Below are 14,686 nucleotides of genomic sequence, written 5' to 3'. Positions count from 1 at the left end.
ACATATGAGAACCAAGAGGGTATACTTTACAACTGCTCAGATGGGAAACTGAGGCCCAGGGGTTACTCTGCTCTGTCTCCTACACTTAGCTGTGTTTGCGGATCCCAGAGATCCCAGAATGCTAAGGAGAGGGCCTGGAGTCTGCTAATGAGACGGAGGGCACAACAGGGGGACGTGAGTGACTCTGGTTCTAGGACTGCCTTTATCAATTTAGTGTAGGGCTTTGGCCAGGTCACAGTCCTTTAAGGCTGTTTCCCACTAAAGTAAGAAGCTAGACACACAATGGTGTCCTGCCATGAACTGCAGCTTATAACACATGAGGTGGTCCTACAGACCAATGCTCGGCTCCACGGTCTGTGGACACACCGTGGATCCATAGCCCATCACAGCTGGGGCAAGAGGGAGACTGGGGGACTCTTGAGTATCCTGTGCATGCACGCGGCGGCTGACTAAGCAGGTTTACTGCCTGCCAGAGTGGCTTCTGGTGCAGCCTTTGTTTAGAATTTTCTACGCCTCTGCTTGCCTTTGATAATTGTGTGCTGACTACACGTGTAAAAAAAAACCTTCCACAGCCCCCTCGAAAATGTCTCCTTGTCGCTCGCACCCGCCTCTCACATAGACAAGAACACTGGGGAAGAAAGTGAGCAGGAGCTCCGCCTCTGACCCAGCACCGACCGGGAAGCTGAAGTTCCCAGCCCGGAGCTCTGGCCCCGGCACCGCTTCCAGCCTCCCAGGTCACCTGTGCAGCAAGAAATGCCTACATGCTGGGCCCTGGGACTGAACCCCAGCAGTGTCCCTTGAGGAGAAGCTGACAGGAGTGGGGTGGGGAGTGGGACGGATGCTTCCTGTTATATAAGGCAGGGATGTGGGCACTCCTGACAGTCCCCTCCCCTGGGTCCCTCCAAATGTCATGTGGCAACTTTCTTCACGCAATGCTTTAGACTGTGCATGGTGGCATTATTCTTGCCTTGTGTGGTTAAGACACAGGGTCAGGAGCTTGTCAAGGCTACAGCTGTGTGAGTCGGAACAGCCTCTGGAGGCCAATCCCTTACCTAGGGTCTCCTCTATGTAGTGAATCCTCGAAACAAGGCTGCTGGCCTAGTCTGAGTCATTCTGAGGCCCTATACCCAGTACTCTGGGGCCACTGAGAAGTCAGTAGGGACAGATGGGCAGCCAAGGCCTCCTCCACAAGCTCAGAGAAATAACTTCAAATGGCTAGATATACCTGCTCCCAGGCGGCCCAGGGCAACCTGGGCCTGGACGTCAGCTGCATTTGAGGGTGCTGCTAGGTCCCAGAGGACCCCACAGGCTCCAATGTGAGAGACTCTGATGTGACACAGACAAACACTGGTGGCACTGTCGCTGCTGATGGCAAGCAGGGACCAGCAGCCTTGCTTGCTTGGCTGTCCATGTCCTGCTGTCCCCTACTTACCGGCTTTAGGGAGTGTGGTATCTGCGGAGTGTTGGGATTTTGATTTCTGCTTGCCATCCGGGTTATCTTTGGTGGCTGGGGCAGAGGAAACCAAGGAGTTGGAGTTGGGCCTAGGAGCGGCTTTTGAAGGCTGGGAATTAGCCACGGTCAAGCCAGGAGTCACATAACCTGAGAGGAGAGACTGAAGAAGTCCAGTGTGAAAGACGCAGTGAGTCCCTAGCCGTACCCCAGAGGCAAGGCCTGCTCAAGGTCAGTGGGTGACCCCAGATCAGGCTAACCCAGTCAAGCACATGAGAGGCACCGAGTCCACGGGGAACATAGGCCCTTGGTGTGTGTCGCCTAAACTATGTGAATTAGTGCATATGCAAGGCACATTCAAAGGGGACTTTCTTATTGCCAATGGACTATTTACCATCACAGAAAATCATTAATGTTTTGGGCTGGCAAGATGGCTCAGTGGGTAGAGGCACTTGCCACACGAGTCTGACAGTCTGAGTTCAATGCAGTAACCCCCATGAGGGTAGGAGGAGAGGAGTGGCCCCCACATGCACCCGTTCCCCACAAATGACAAAAATCTCTAGAGTCTGTCTTGTACAGGAGGAGCCGTAAGAGAGACCTAAGAAGTATCCGGACAGGCCTCAGACTCCATCTGAATGGATCTCTTCTCTGGGCCCCAGAGCACCAGGTGAGGCTCGATCTCGCTGATTAGGGCACCCCACTGGCAGGACTTTACCCAGGACCCTGGGAATGGGAACCTAGACAGGCGATCCCGGTGGTGGCTGAGGTCTAAAGCTGCAGCTCTGAGCTCCAGCCCTTACTCCACAGTTACCTGCGAGGGGGCCACCATCTCATCTTCGCTGGATTCTGTAGGGGTCTCCTCTACCACAGTTTCCTTCTGGGAAGCAGCTGGATCTAGTGTGGAAGCAGAGGTTTCCCGTGTGAGTCCCTGGTGGCCCTGTTAATCAGGCTAGGCAGCCCCCCGGCCCGCCCAAGCCTTCAAGGGCTGGGTCTCTCCTCAGCCTCCTGTACGGGGCCTCCTACTGTTCACCCATGCTATCTGAAGCACCTGGCCTGACAAATGTGAATGGCATCGTTTCCCCTTCTGATTCCTCCCCCTCCCCGCCCCCTCTGCTTTCCCATGTAAGGGAAGCAGAGTCCTGGGACTTGGGGCCTTCAATAAAAGGAGCTTGATACTAAGACGCTGCCAGCTGTCGAACAGCAGTCAGATCTTTGAAGTCAGGAAGTTATACCAGGGGATAAACAAGCCCAGGGTGGGGTGAGACGGCCAGAGCCTACAGTTCTACTGAGGCTGTGTCTCATCTCCTGCCCTCTCTCTGGGACTCCTCACCCAGTCGGTGGGCTGACTTGGACGTCTGGGGTCTCTTGGCATCCTCCTCGCTCTCTGAAGAGGTGTCACTGCTGTCCTCTGAGCTCCCGGGGGCCTTGGGGTAGCCTGGGGTAAGCTGCTGCTTCTCAGGAAGTTTGGGCTTCCCGAGCTTGTTGGTAGCTTTGGGCTGGACAGGGTTGCTCTGGGGAGGTGTCACGGGAAGAGCTTCCGCAGCACTGCTGATCTAGTTTGGTGAAGAAAGAGTACAAGGTGAGTTTCGGTGAGAGGGACACGACAGGCCAGGCTCCAAGTGGGAAGCACTGGCTTCCATGACTTTCCCATAGCTCTCTGGTGGGCACCGCAGCTCCTGATCTGCACACCGAGGCCCAGGGAGGTCAAGTAAGGGCGGGTGGCTGGACACACAACCATGCTGCATGCTGCACGTTCACTGGGGCGGAGCAGAGAACTCAGACACATAATGTGGGAGGAGAGTGGGGTCAATACGGTCCATACAGGTCCCCAAACACAAAGCACCGAAAGGCTGATGGGACGCACGCACACACGCACGCACACTCATGCTGAAGCTGTAAGATTCAGGAGTTGTTCTCAGGAAGCCTTCTGTCTTTTAATGTGACTTGGGGCTCACCAACTAGGCTAGGCTGGTTGGTTAATAATATGTCCCAGCACTGGGATTACAAACCCCTGCTACCATGCCTGGCGTTTTCCTGTGGGTATGGGAGAATGAACTCAGGCTGTCCCACCCCCACCCCGCCCCACGCTTACTCGCTTTTTAAGAGCTTTCAGCATCAGTGGGAGAGACTCAGGGTCCCTCTGTTAAAGGTACGAGGAGGTCCTGAGACCCATAGATTCTCAGAACAGCATCCGTGCCACTCTGAGCCAGAAACGTCTGGCATGAGACAGGGAGGTTCAAGCAAGAAGAGCCCTGAGGCCGGGGTTGAGGACCAAGGAGCAACCACAGAAGAAAGATGGTACCAGCGATGAGCTATCGCTTTGTTCTCTAATCTGGGCCTAGGGGAGGGCAGTGCAGCTCCAATTCCAGCGGCCACTGCGTGTGTCTCCTCTGGGCTCCCCCATTTCCCACCCTGCTATCAGTCAGGAAGAGCACGCAGACAACAGATGAGCCTTTGCTAAGCCTCCCGTAGTTGCAGACACAGGGCAGTCCAGGTATGGCAGGACCCCCTCCTCCTCCATCTTGCCTGCCCTGTGTGATCCACCTAGGGTTGGAGCACCGCCGGGTTCCCTTCCTGCAGGGCAGGTGCTGCTCCCATTCTCAGAGAGGCCTTCCCTGCAGGTCACCCATTCTTCTCTGCCTGTGCTGCTCCCTTTGCAACTCCTAGCGGTCGGTGACAACTAAGTTACGCTGCTCTCCCTGTTTAATGGCTGTGCCTTTGCTAGCTTAGGAGCCCCATGAGGGTCCCGTATCCGCTGCAGCCTCAGTGCCCAGCAGGGCAATGCACAGCACTGTCTCACCGCCCTCGGGGTCACACAGCTGCCAAAAGCTCTTTTTTGGCTAGTTTATATTGCATCCAGTAACAGGGCGGCACAGCAGTGACTGACCCCCAAAGATGGGAAGGGCTTCAGCACAGCCCCTCAGGACACACACACACACACACACACACACACACACACACACACACACACACACACACACACACGTTTTTGGATTCCCATTTTTCGAGACAGGGTTTCTCTATATAATCCTGGCTGTCCTGGAACTCACTCACTCTGTAGACCAGGCTAGCCTTGAACTCAGAAATCCACCTGCCTCTGCCTCTGCCTCCCAGAGTGCTGGGATTACAGGCGTGCACCACCACTGCCCCGCTCTTGCCCTAGATATTAATAATGCACTGAAATGGGAAGGCTAGGAGGAAATGGTAAGGTCATTTCCATTTCCCAATACTAAGAAAGGAGGCAAGCAACTCATACTCAGTTTCAGCATTTCAAAACCAGAAGAAAACTAATCCAGTCCGCCAAGCTGAGAAGACGAGGGATTCCATTTGCCTTTGGGCTCCCCCAGCCAACATTGTGGGGATTTGGGAGCTTGGCTCCAGGCCTGTAGGACAGTGCCAGGGGGCTGGGAGCAAGCCACGGACTGGCATGCAAGCTGACGGCACACATCCAGGCAGCAGAGAGTGACCCTACCACAGCCCTCTCTTACCCGACAGTACCTGAGTGGATGCTGCCTTCCGGTTCTTGCCTTTTGGCCTCAGACTAGACGGCTCACTCTTGCTGGGTTGGGAGGCTGTTCGTGAGAGGGCTGTGGGCGTCGTCACACTGGTTCTGATATCTGAAATGGGGGTGGGGGTACATCAGGATACAGGAGCCCACGACTCCCCAGCAAGGCATTAACAGATCACTCTTCCAGTGAACCTGTGCTGACTTTAGGGATGACAAGGGGGGAGGGGGGATGCTGGCTTCCTAAGCCTTCCAGGCAGTAGCTGCCATTGTGTCATTTGAAAATGGCTGCAGTGGCAGTAGGTCCAAGCCTGATCCTCATCTTTTCCTCTTGAGCAGGCTACAGCTCCTAAGCAACATGCTGGGCTCAGTCAGGGATCAGTGGGGGAGCTGCTGGGTGCTAAGAAGATGTTTATCACAGCCCAACAGGATCTCATGTCCCCACTACGTACTAGCCAAATAAATAGCAGTATTTTGCCGACAGTAGGAATCTTGCTCTCCATATGTACTGACAGAAACATCACAGTGTCCTAATATATATCTGAAGATGTTTGTGCTACCAGAGGGCCTCGTCATGTACAAATACACTCAGGCACCTTCATTTCTGGGACGAGAACAAGTATAAAATGTTACCTGTCTTCTTTTGCTATGCTAAGGGGACGGAAGCTCACTGTCGGGCTAATAGCGTACCTCAGCCAGTTGGCTATAGCAGAGCTCCAGTTTACACTGGCATGGCCCCTGTGGCTCCCAGCCACCTGAACGCTCTGGCTTTCAGGTTTCGAGCCGGCACACAGAAGCCTCGACTGTAATTCCTTCAAAATGAGGCAGATGAGCTGCCCTCATCAAGGTAACAATGGGTGAGCCCCTAGTCCTTCTTGCCAATGCCTTGGCTAGGCCACCTGGTCAGCGCCTGGTCCCTTCTGGTCTCGGTGGGGAGGGCATGCGTGGCAGGGGCCATCCTGGCTGAACAGCACCCACAGCAGCGGCAGCGGCACTCACCATGGGTGGGGGGTTGTGTGGCAGGGATCACGTCTTCACCCTCACTCTCAGAGGAGGAGCTCTGGGCAGCGCCGCCTGAGGCCTGGGCCTTTCTTGTGGTGTTCACAGCCCGGACTTGTTCTGGGGTAGGAGTTGGGATAGCTGGTCCACGATTAGGGTTGACAGAAATTGGAGGGGATTTAATCGCCTTGAGAGACAAAAACAGAAACATCCCGCCTCTGATTAAAGACCTGGTCAGGGGAAATGGGTGAGGGAGCTGGGGCATTCCCGGCCCACTCCCACCCCATAACAGCCTACACGCAGGGCAGTACTTGAGAGCGTAGAGGAGCCCAGCTGACCCTCACAGTACCCTCAATGTGAGCAGTATCCATCCACTCCACTGGCCTAACGGGAAAGCCCTAAGTCCAGACAGGAAAAGAGGAGTGCCCGGGCCACACAGCCACATAGGACACAGGGTGAGTCAGAATGTCTAATTTAGTCTCTTTCTTCTGGTGACATCAGATGGCCACCTGCAAGTGGAGAATTCTAAAAAGCATTTCCTATAGCAGCCTGACTATATCTCATTTCCCTGGAGTCTCATGTCCCTTCTCTCAGAGACCCTGATAGCAGCCTCCCTGAGATGTGGCCCAGCATGCAGCCCCCAGTTATACTAAACTAGTTCCTTTAGCACACAAACTGCCTGGGGCAGCAGGGTGGGCAGGACAGGTAGCCAAAAGCTAACGGATTACAGGGCTTGAGATGGTAACACAGCATGTGTCGCTCTGATTTGCTCTGAGATAGGTTCTGCTGCCCAGTCTGTCCTTGAATAATGAAATCTACCAGCCTCTGCCTCCAGTGCTGGAATTGGAAGAACGTATCACCATACCCTAACCTTAGATAGGACAAGTATTAAAAAAAAAGTCACTCAGAGAAACAGGCACAAGACCTGCTGGTCGGTCAACTTTCTGGCTGATACAGTCTTGTGGTTGTGCTCACAAGGACTGGGAAGACTCTTATCATCTTGAGCTGCATACTGAAACCTGAATGGATGGGATGATGGGCCTGAGACCAGCTTCAAAGTCAAGGACACAAGCAGAATGTGCACAGAGCCAACCTGCTCAGACCGGGTCCGCTGGGGGTTGGGATAAAGTGTAGGGTTCAGTTTTACTTCTCTCTTTTCTTGTAATCCTGAGTCAGGGTCTCATTGTATAGCCCACTGCGTTGGCCTCTGACTCTTGATATTCCTACCCTGTCTCCTGAATGCTGGAATGGCAGGCATACTCTAACACGCCCTGAATCACTATGTCACCGGTGGGTCTGCTTTGTACCTCAGGGAGATGGCAAAGCAGCAGCAGATCCTAGTACTGACTGGGAAGGCCAGTTTGGCAGTGAACCAGACTCCTGAATATGTAGTTACCACACACCGGAGGACCCCAGATCTATTTGCTTTCAAAGCCCCAGCTGATGAAGGCACAGAGACAGTAGTTAGGGAACTGGAACTCCACTTTCTACTCTCCAAATACCAGTGTTGGTGGAAGGCTGACCTTGCTCTGGCTAATGGGAGGGCTGCCTGAGGGGTAGCCGGGTCTAGACACCCAGCCTGCCTGCTGTGCGTTACCAGACTTCCACCACCCCAGGGGCTGTGCGACAGAGTGAAGCAACAAGCTTAGCCCTGTGGTACCCACCGAGTGTGGTGGCGGCGGCACTGCTGCGCTTAGACCCTTCCTACCCTGCCAAACAGCCTCCCCCGTGGCTGCTCTGATCTGCCACTTGCAGAGCCTCCCTTCCCACATGATGAGAAGGAGAAGGATGGAAAGTGGGAGAAGGCTTGCGGTGGAGGGAGGGGGATCTATATATATGTGAGAAGACAGAAGAACAGATTGTTGGGGACCAAGAGAGGCAGCAAACCCACTGAGGCAAACAATAGCGTCTTGGAATGTTAAAAGCAGCTCTGCGGCACAGCCTCCTCCAGCCCCACCTGCCCACACCACCCCATTCCCGATGCAGGGAGGGCAGGCGGAGGCAGCGGCCTGGCTGATGAGGGTGGGCTGAGCACAGGGGCAGTGCCGAGGTCTGTAGCACCTCTGCTCCCCACTCATAGGTGCTGAACATGGTCATACCTAGTGTGGACACGCCTACTGCCCAGCCTGGTGGGGGGGGGGCTGCTGCTGCTAACCCCACCTGGGTGTGATCTCCTGGGGAAAGCACAAAGTCCAGCATGTGTGGGCTGAGCTTTGGTCAGAGAGGCAAAGCAGTGGAAGAGGACACAGCCATCTGAGCATCTCACCTCAATTCCCTGCGGGTGCCGAGACCACAGATTAGGGTATGGGGATACCCTGCCTATTCGCAGGAATGGTTGCTTACAGAAGCAGATTTGGGAGCTTCTGGGAGGTGCCCACTGCCAGCTGTCTTAGCTGGGCTCACATCTACTGTGCACTTATTCCAGTTTGGCTGGGACAAAGTGGGAGGGTAGTGCTCTGTTGATGGGACAGTCTCCAAGGGCTTCTCTTTGTGGGGTTAGAGGTGCAGTGCAGTAGAGGGTGGGTCCTCAGCACTGGGACCCACTCCAGGATCCCCCCCAATACCACACAAAGAGGACAAAGATGATTATAATCTGGAGGCTGGCTAGTTAACAGATCCTGTGATGATCCTTCCCCAGGGGACTTAGAAAGGACACTTTCTGGGGTTGCAGCTAGGAGATGCGAGGTTTATAAGCCCCAGTCGTACTTGGAGCCGAGGCTGATGCTCTCCGAGAGGACAAGCACCTCATCCAGGAAGACCAGCAAACTGGTTTCAGATCCAGGGCTGGAAGGGAGCTCTCTGACCAGGCAAGAGTTTCTTTTAGACCAAACCATGCAAGCCTTGACTAAACACTAAAATTTAGATTTTTACAGGTTTCCTGTGCTGACTCAATAAGGCGGGGCCTATGGTGATCAGCGTGCTGCTTCACGCCTGCACTACTTCACATGCCCACCCCTTTCTAACTTGTGCCCACCCAGGTCCCAGCCAGCCTCAGCTTGAGGCTCACGCTCCACACAACAGGGCTGAGCCGGATGGAGCCTGGGATCAGAGCTGGCCCAGAGCTGGGCAGTTGCTAGAGTACCTGGCCCTTTCTCCCACTGACAGGCTAATTAAAAAACAACCAACCAGGGGGCTGGAGAGATGGCTCAGCGGGTAAGAGCACCAACTGCTCTCCTGGTCCTGAGTTCAAATCCCAGCACCCACATGGTGCCTCTCAACCATCCGTAAAGAGATCTGATGCCCTCTTCTAGTGTCTGAAGACAGTGACAGTGTACTTAGCTATAATAATAAATAAATTAAAAAAAAAAAACCAAAACAAAAAAACCAAAACAACAACAAAGTCACAACCAACCAGATCAGGAATCCAAGGAAGGAGATCTCCTCCAGCTGTCAACAGAGTACTCATAAATGCCCAACAATGACAGCAATCCTGAGGCTAGGACTCTCCCAGAGGGAAATGACAGATCCCTGGGCTGTGCCCGCTTCCCTGAATTCTTTCTGGGAACCTAGAAAAATACTGGCTTTGTTTTTTCAAAATAGAGAGTCCAGATCTTCAAGACTAAAGGACCACTTTCACGTTCAAATTGAGCAGAACGCTCATTTCAACTGTGCTAGCCAACTCTCACGGAGAAAATCTCAGGCAGCCTGCCCTCCGTGTTGTCTGTCCTTCAGAGGTGAGGGAGGTGCCTCGGGAAGACTGCAGAGCCAGGGGCAAAGCCTAGGCTGGGAGGGAACAGCTGGGCAGGAGGATGTGCAGGCTGCCAGAACGGAGACGTGCCGTGCCCTGAGCTTGCTCAGAGTTACTGGCCCCGCTCCTTCAAATGGAAATATTCTGCTCCCTCAGAAAGAGGGCAGTGCTGTCTCTACAAAGGCCTGGGTTCACATGGAGCGTGCACAATTTTGTTGGCTATGTTGGGCCCCTGAAATCAGAGGAGGTGTCCTGGACCTCACCCTTGGGAACAAGGCCAGGCAGGAGCAGGGACCAGCAGACAGTGAGACGGTACCTCAAGTTGCTCGGGCCTGACCGGGGGTGAGGCCCACAGAGTCCAACAAAAGTTATAAGGGAGGATCTAGATCCCTAACAGTCCACGGGGACCAAAGAGGCTTGGGCAGTAGTGTTCTGGATTCCTCAAGCTTCTTCATAAGATAAGGGGCCTGTCTGGCAGGCCAGGATGTGCCCTCCTAACAGTGCTCAGACAGAGGACTGGACACCATGGCCAACGTGGTGGAGGCAGGGCGTGAAGCCTGTGCCCTACCACCCCAGGAGTGTATCAGAAGACAGATGAGAGCTGTGAAATGCCTGCATGTGAAGAGCTATCTCTTTATCCCTGAGGGAAGCTGTACCCTCTAACCAGACAGCAACAGCCTGGCCCAGCCAGGAGAGCCTTTAGAGCAGCCACAGCCTACCTGGCCGGACGGCAGATCCTCATCACTGCTTCCTGAGGACCCGTCTATGTTCTTCTCCGGAGGCGCTGGGCCTGAGGCTTTGTTTCTGGCAGGTTGGGAGACAGCATCCTTTGGAGGGGACGAGACTTGAATAAGCATGTGACAGGGGAGGGTTCCCATTGAGGGGGAAATGCAGCTTCAAGTGGTACTTCGTGGGCTCTGGAAAGCGTGGCCTTCCGCATAAGCTTTCTAAGAGCAAGCTTCATGGGCCGGGTGGTCCAAAGACATAGAACTTGTCAACCAGCGAGGAAGAGCTGGTGGTGATGCCAACTCAGGGAGGACTCTATGTCTCCCAGCATGGGTGACCTGTGCTCTATCAGCAAGTAGGACCCAGTTTTTCAAGAGAAGCTACAATATCTAGACTTGTATGGGTTGTTTCCTCAATTTCTATTAAGATCATGGTCGGCTGAAACTGACAGGGACTATTTTTTTCTGATCTTGCTGCCACCTTCCTAAGGGGTGACATTGGAGGCCATCATGTTTCAGTCCTACCAGGCTGCTTGAGCTCAGCCGGAACAGAGCCAGCCCCACTGCTCCCTGCAGCCAGGATGAGAACTGGACGATGGTTTGGGTAAGAGAGAGCTCCTCTCTCTTTCCCATTCCTTGGGCCCAGGCTTCACTGAGCTGGGCAAGCCCTCCTTAGACCGAGACCTGAGCCATAGCCCAAGCTTCCTTGTGACTCTGACAGGGGCATCTTTGCAGGATGGCTTCAGATACCGCAGCAGAACCAGACTCAGCTTGCATGGGACGGGTCTGCCTAGTGCTGCAGAGGCCCCTGCGGAGCTGTAGGAGCACCCAGGATACTAGGGTGGCCTTGACATTTCAGGGACATGGGGTTGGGGGGCACCCGGAGGCAAGGGATCCTGGAGTTAGGACTTCTACCTGTTCTTTCTCCCTGCCAGGGCAAGATCTGTTTATGAGTAAAGAGTTGGTGACATTGGCTCTCGGGCCTGGCCGACCTCACCTGGGCTGGGATGGCGGTTGATGGCATCTCTCCATCACTGTCAGAGTCCTCACTGCTGCTCTCTGAGTCTTCTGTCTTCCCTGTCTGGGCCTGGGTAGCTGGAGACCCTGTCTTTCTGGAGGTTCCTGGATGGGCTCCTTTTTTAGGAGACTCCTTGGCAGGGGCTGGGGCAGCTCTGACCTGAGAGGCCTTCCCCACAGGTTTTATCTGGAGAAACAGCAAGAGAGAGGCATACAGAGCTGTGCCTACAGGCCTGGGCCAAAACACAGTGCTCTATCCCCAGGTCCACCTGGGTACCTGGGCCGGCGTCTCTTCTTCACTGCTAGACTCCTCTTCACTGCTGCTCTCTGAGACCTCCCTTGTGCCAGCCATGGGCCCCTTCTGTGCTTGGGTTGCTGGGGCCCCTGCTTTTCCCACGGCTGGCACAGACCGCTGGCCCCTTGCAGAGCTGGTACTGTTCTGTACAGTACTCACAGGTGGTTTTCCCTAAATCGAGAGGTGACAATGGTATTGGAGGAGGAAAGGGTGAGGCTATAGTGTCACAGAAGGTGGGACAGCGTGTGGTCCGTGCTGGATCACTGAGGGGACCCCCCTTTTAGACTTTATCTTAACTTGTTTTGTGGTTCCACTTGCCTTGGGTGGAGCAACCACCGCTTTTCCAGATGCAGATGCGGGCGATGTCTTAGTGGGAGGTAGGTTGGCTTTGGCCTGAGGAAGTTTCCCCAAGGGTGTGGCCTGGAAGGAAGTAAGGGAATTAGGAAGGTCAAAGGACAACAGAGCAGTCATCAAAGACCATTGATGCTGAAGACATTGAGCTGATGCTGGCTCCTCCTTCCAACTAACAGCAGTGTGAGCTCAAGAAGTCCCTTATGCCAGGTGTGGTGGTGCATGCCTTTACCCAGGGCTCGGGAGGCAGGGCTGGGCAGATCTGTGAGTCTAAGGTCAGCCTGGTCTATAGAGCGAGTTCCAAGACAGCCAGAGCTATGCAGTGAGGCCTGATTCCAAAAACAAAACAAAACAAAACAAAACAAAACAAAACAAAACAAAACAAAACAAAACAAGAAGCCACTAATCTTCCCAGGCCTCACTTTCATCTCTCTAAAAGAAGTATAAAAATAAAACACATCTATGGGATTTCTGCAAAGATTGAATAGTATGGGTGTAAGCAGTCTAACTGGCGCTAACACACACTCAAATTCAGCACTATAAAGCCTTTTAAATATAATCCTACCCAAACACAACTGTTTTTTTAGGTTCCCTGTCAGCTAGGGTCCATGTCATTAAATTCTGCTCTATAGAATGGAAGCTGAATACCATATAAAATCGTAGACCTGTGTCTGTCTTCTCCCTGAAATGCTGAGGCGGCTGGAGCTCAAACACCCATCTCAGTCCGTGAACTTAGGAACTGAGTAGGTTAACAGAACAAGATAGAAACATTGTTTCTGCTTCATCCCCAAAATGCGGTCAGGGTGTCCATCTTGTACAAATCCACTGGGATCAGTGGCAGAAGGGAAACCATTCCAGAGTAAGTGCTGTGCTGGGAGGGAACCCGGGGCCCAGAGCACGGTAGGCAAACACTACACCCTCGAGCTGTGGCCTCAGTCAGAGTAAGAGGGGCACTTGACAGACCCTGAGAGCAATCCTGTGAGTGTGAAACAGAGAAAGGCATCCAGTCCATTTCAGGTCCCGACCCAGTCAATCGTCAACTAGCCAGCTTCAAAGGAGCTCCAATTCCCAGTGCCTCTCATGTGCATGACAGAGTGAGGACTGAAGGAAGGTCCCCACAGTGCAGATGGTGACAAGCTCCTTTTCATTTCCTGCTCCCCCGGGTCAGGTGGTGTAGCTCTCAACTCAGCCACCAGCGGCCTAGCCCAAGCCAGGAAGGCAGGCCCCTGGGCTTCCGGCGGGTGAGGCCTCTTCCCATACCCACAAGGGTGGATTTCTGACAGACAGGAGTGTAGCCAAGGCCCCAGGAACAGAGCTGGACTTGAACCCAGGTAAAATGGCTCCTGGCCTCTGCCACTTAATCCTGCTTATGGTGTCACCCAAGCCAACTTTCTTGGCTTCTGCACAGGGTGCTGCTTCTTTGCCTAAAGAGTCTACCTTCTACCTCACCAGATGACTTTCAGTTCCTCACCGACATGACACTCTTCTTAAAATATCTGAGATACCATGCTTGGCTAGCCCCACTGCACAGCCCAGAACAGTTGCACCTGTCCTGCCGTAATGGTGTGTAGTGGACCACACCTTGCTCCACGTGCCACCTTCTGGAAGGCCAAGGTCGTAGACTTCTGCCTAGAGTGGCAGTGGGCAGAGTGTGTGGGGTATACCCAAATATGTGAGAACCTAGGGCTAGGGGGCTCAGGAAACTGAGGGCAGGGGAACTTGAGGCCCAAGATTCTGTGCTCTCAGGCCAAGCGCAGCCCAGGTGAGTTCCCCCGCAGTCTTGGTGCAGGCTGGTTCCTCCCTACCTCACCTGTGCTGGGGTCTCATCTTCTTCCTCGCTGCTGGACTCCTCACTGCTCTCTGAGTCTTCCTGAGTCATAGCTTTGACCTGGGCAGCTGGAGGCCCTGTCTTCTGAGTGTGTGCTGGGGCCGTCCCTTGTCCCGAGGCAGCTGTCCCTGGGAGGCCCTTACCCCCAGACTTCCCCTAGAAGGATGAGAGGAAGAAAGGGTTTCTCAAGGGCCTGAAAAGCCCCGTGGGGGCTAGGAGTGAGCCCCCCTAGGCAAACGCAGGCCTTACCTGTACCCTGGTGGTGCTGGGAGCAGCTCCTTCTGACTCCCACTCACTAGAAGAGTCCACGTCTGGCTTCTGAGTGCCCTTGGCTAGGGATGAAAGGCTGGCTGAAGACGTCATTGCCCCTGTCTTACAATGGGATGAGGCGCTGGCTCCTGTAGCGGATGCAGACGTGCCTTTCCTAGGGGAAGCTTTCATCTGCTTTTCCAGAGCTGGTTTGGCCTGTGGAGAAAGTACAGATGAAGGCTGGAGGACTCCTGGATTCATTTGTTCTGAGATGCAGTTCCTCCTGACTGGGATGGGCCAGGTCGGCCAGATTGTCTCTCTTCCCTGGTTCCCACCTGAGTGGCAGGGGCTGCTGGTGCTACCTCCTCTTCGCTGTCAGTTGACTCCTCACTGCTCTCTGAGTGGTCTTTGCCCCTGTCAGTCTTGACCTGAGTGGCCACGAGCCCCGCCTTCTGAGGGAGTGCAGGGGTAGCCTTTCTCCCCGGGGGCTTTGCCTGCAATGGGATCAGTGGGAGCCCCAGGTAGGAGACGGGCAGCAACTAGAGACCCAGATGACAGAACTTGGGGTGAAGGGTTTGC

At 54.2% G+C, this 14,686-nt stretch overlaps 1 protein-coding gene across 5 annotated transcripts in view; it reads right to left on the bottom strand.

Annotated features, from left to right (window-relative positions):
* Tcof1 (treacle ribosome biogenesis factor 1) overlaps positions 1-14,686 on the bottom strand; it is a 35,432-nt gene that overhangs the window by 2,446 nt on the left and 18,300 nt on the right. For 2 of the 5 annotated variants that reach the window (XM_052155835.1, XM_052155837.1), the window contains exons 11-22: positions 14,443-14,601; positions 14,108-14,323; positions 13,841-14,014; positions 11,977-12,099; positions 11,662-11,850; positions 11,365-11,571; positions 10,362-10,469; positions 5,955-6,141; positions 4,949-5,067; positions 2,781-3,003; positions 2,262-2,344; positions 1,433-1,613 (exon numbers count right to left, since the gene is read on the bottom strand). In XM_052155835.1, coding sequence (XP_052011795.1) covers positions 1,433-1,613; positions 2,262-2,344; positions 2,781-3,003; positions 4,949-5,067; positions 5,955-6,141; positions 10,362-10,469; positions 11,365-11,571; positions 11,662-11,850; positions 11,977-12,099; positions 13,841-14,014; positions 14,108-14,323; positions 14,443-14,601 — 1,969 coding nt within the window. The remainder of the gene's footprint in view (positions 1-1,432; positions 1,614-2,261; positions 2,345-2,780; positions 3,004-4,948; positions 5,068-5,954; positions 6,142-10,361; positions 10,470-11,364; positions 11,572-11,661; positions 11,851-11,976; positions 12,100-13,840; positions 14,015-14,107; positions 14,324-14,442; positions 14,602-14,686) is intronic. The other 3 variants (XM_052155838.1, XM_052155839.1, XM_052155840.1) reach the window with 3 other exon arrangements.

The sequence above is a fragment of the Apodemus sylvaticus genome, chromosome 13 (genome assembly GCF_947179515.1).
Source record: "Apodemus sylvaticus chromosome 13, mApoSyl1.1, whole genome shotgun sequence".
NCBI lineage: Eukaryota > Metazoa > Chordata > Mammalia > Rodentia > Muridae > Apodemus > Apodemus sylvaticus.
Note: the sequence above shows the minus strand (reverse complement) of the source record. Positions and strands in the feature narration are given on the sequence as shown.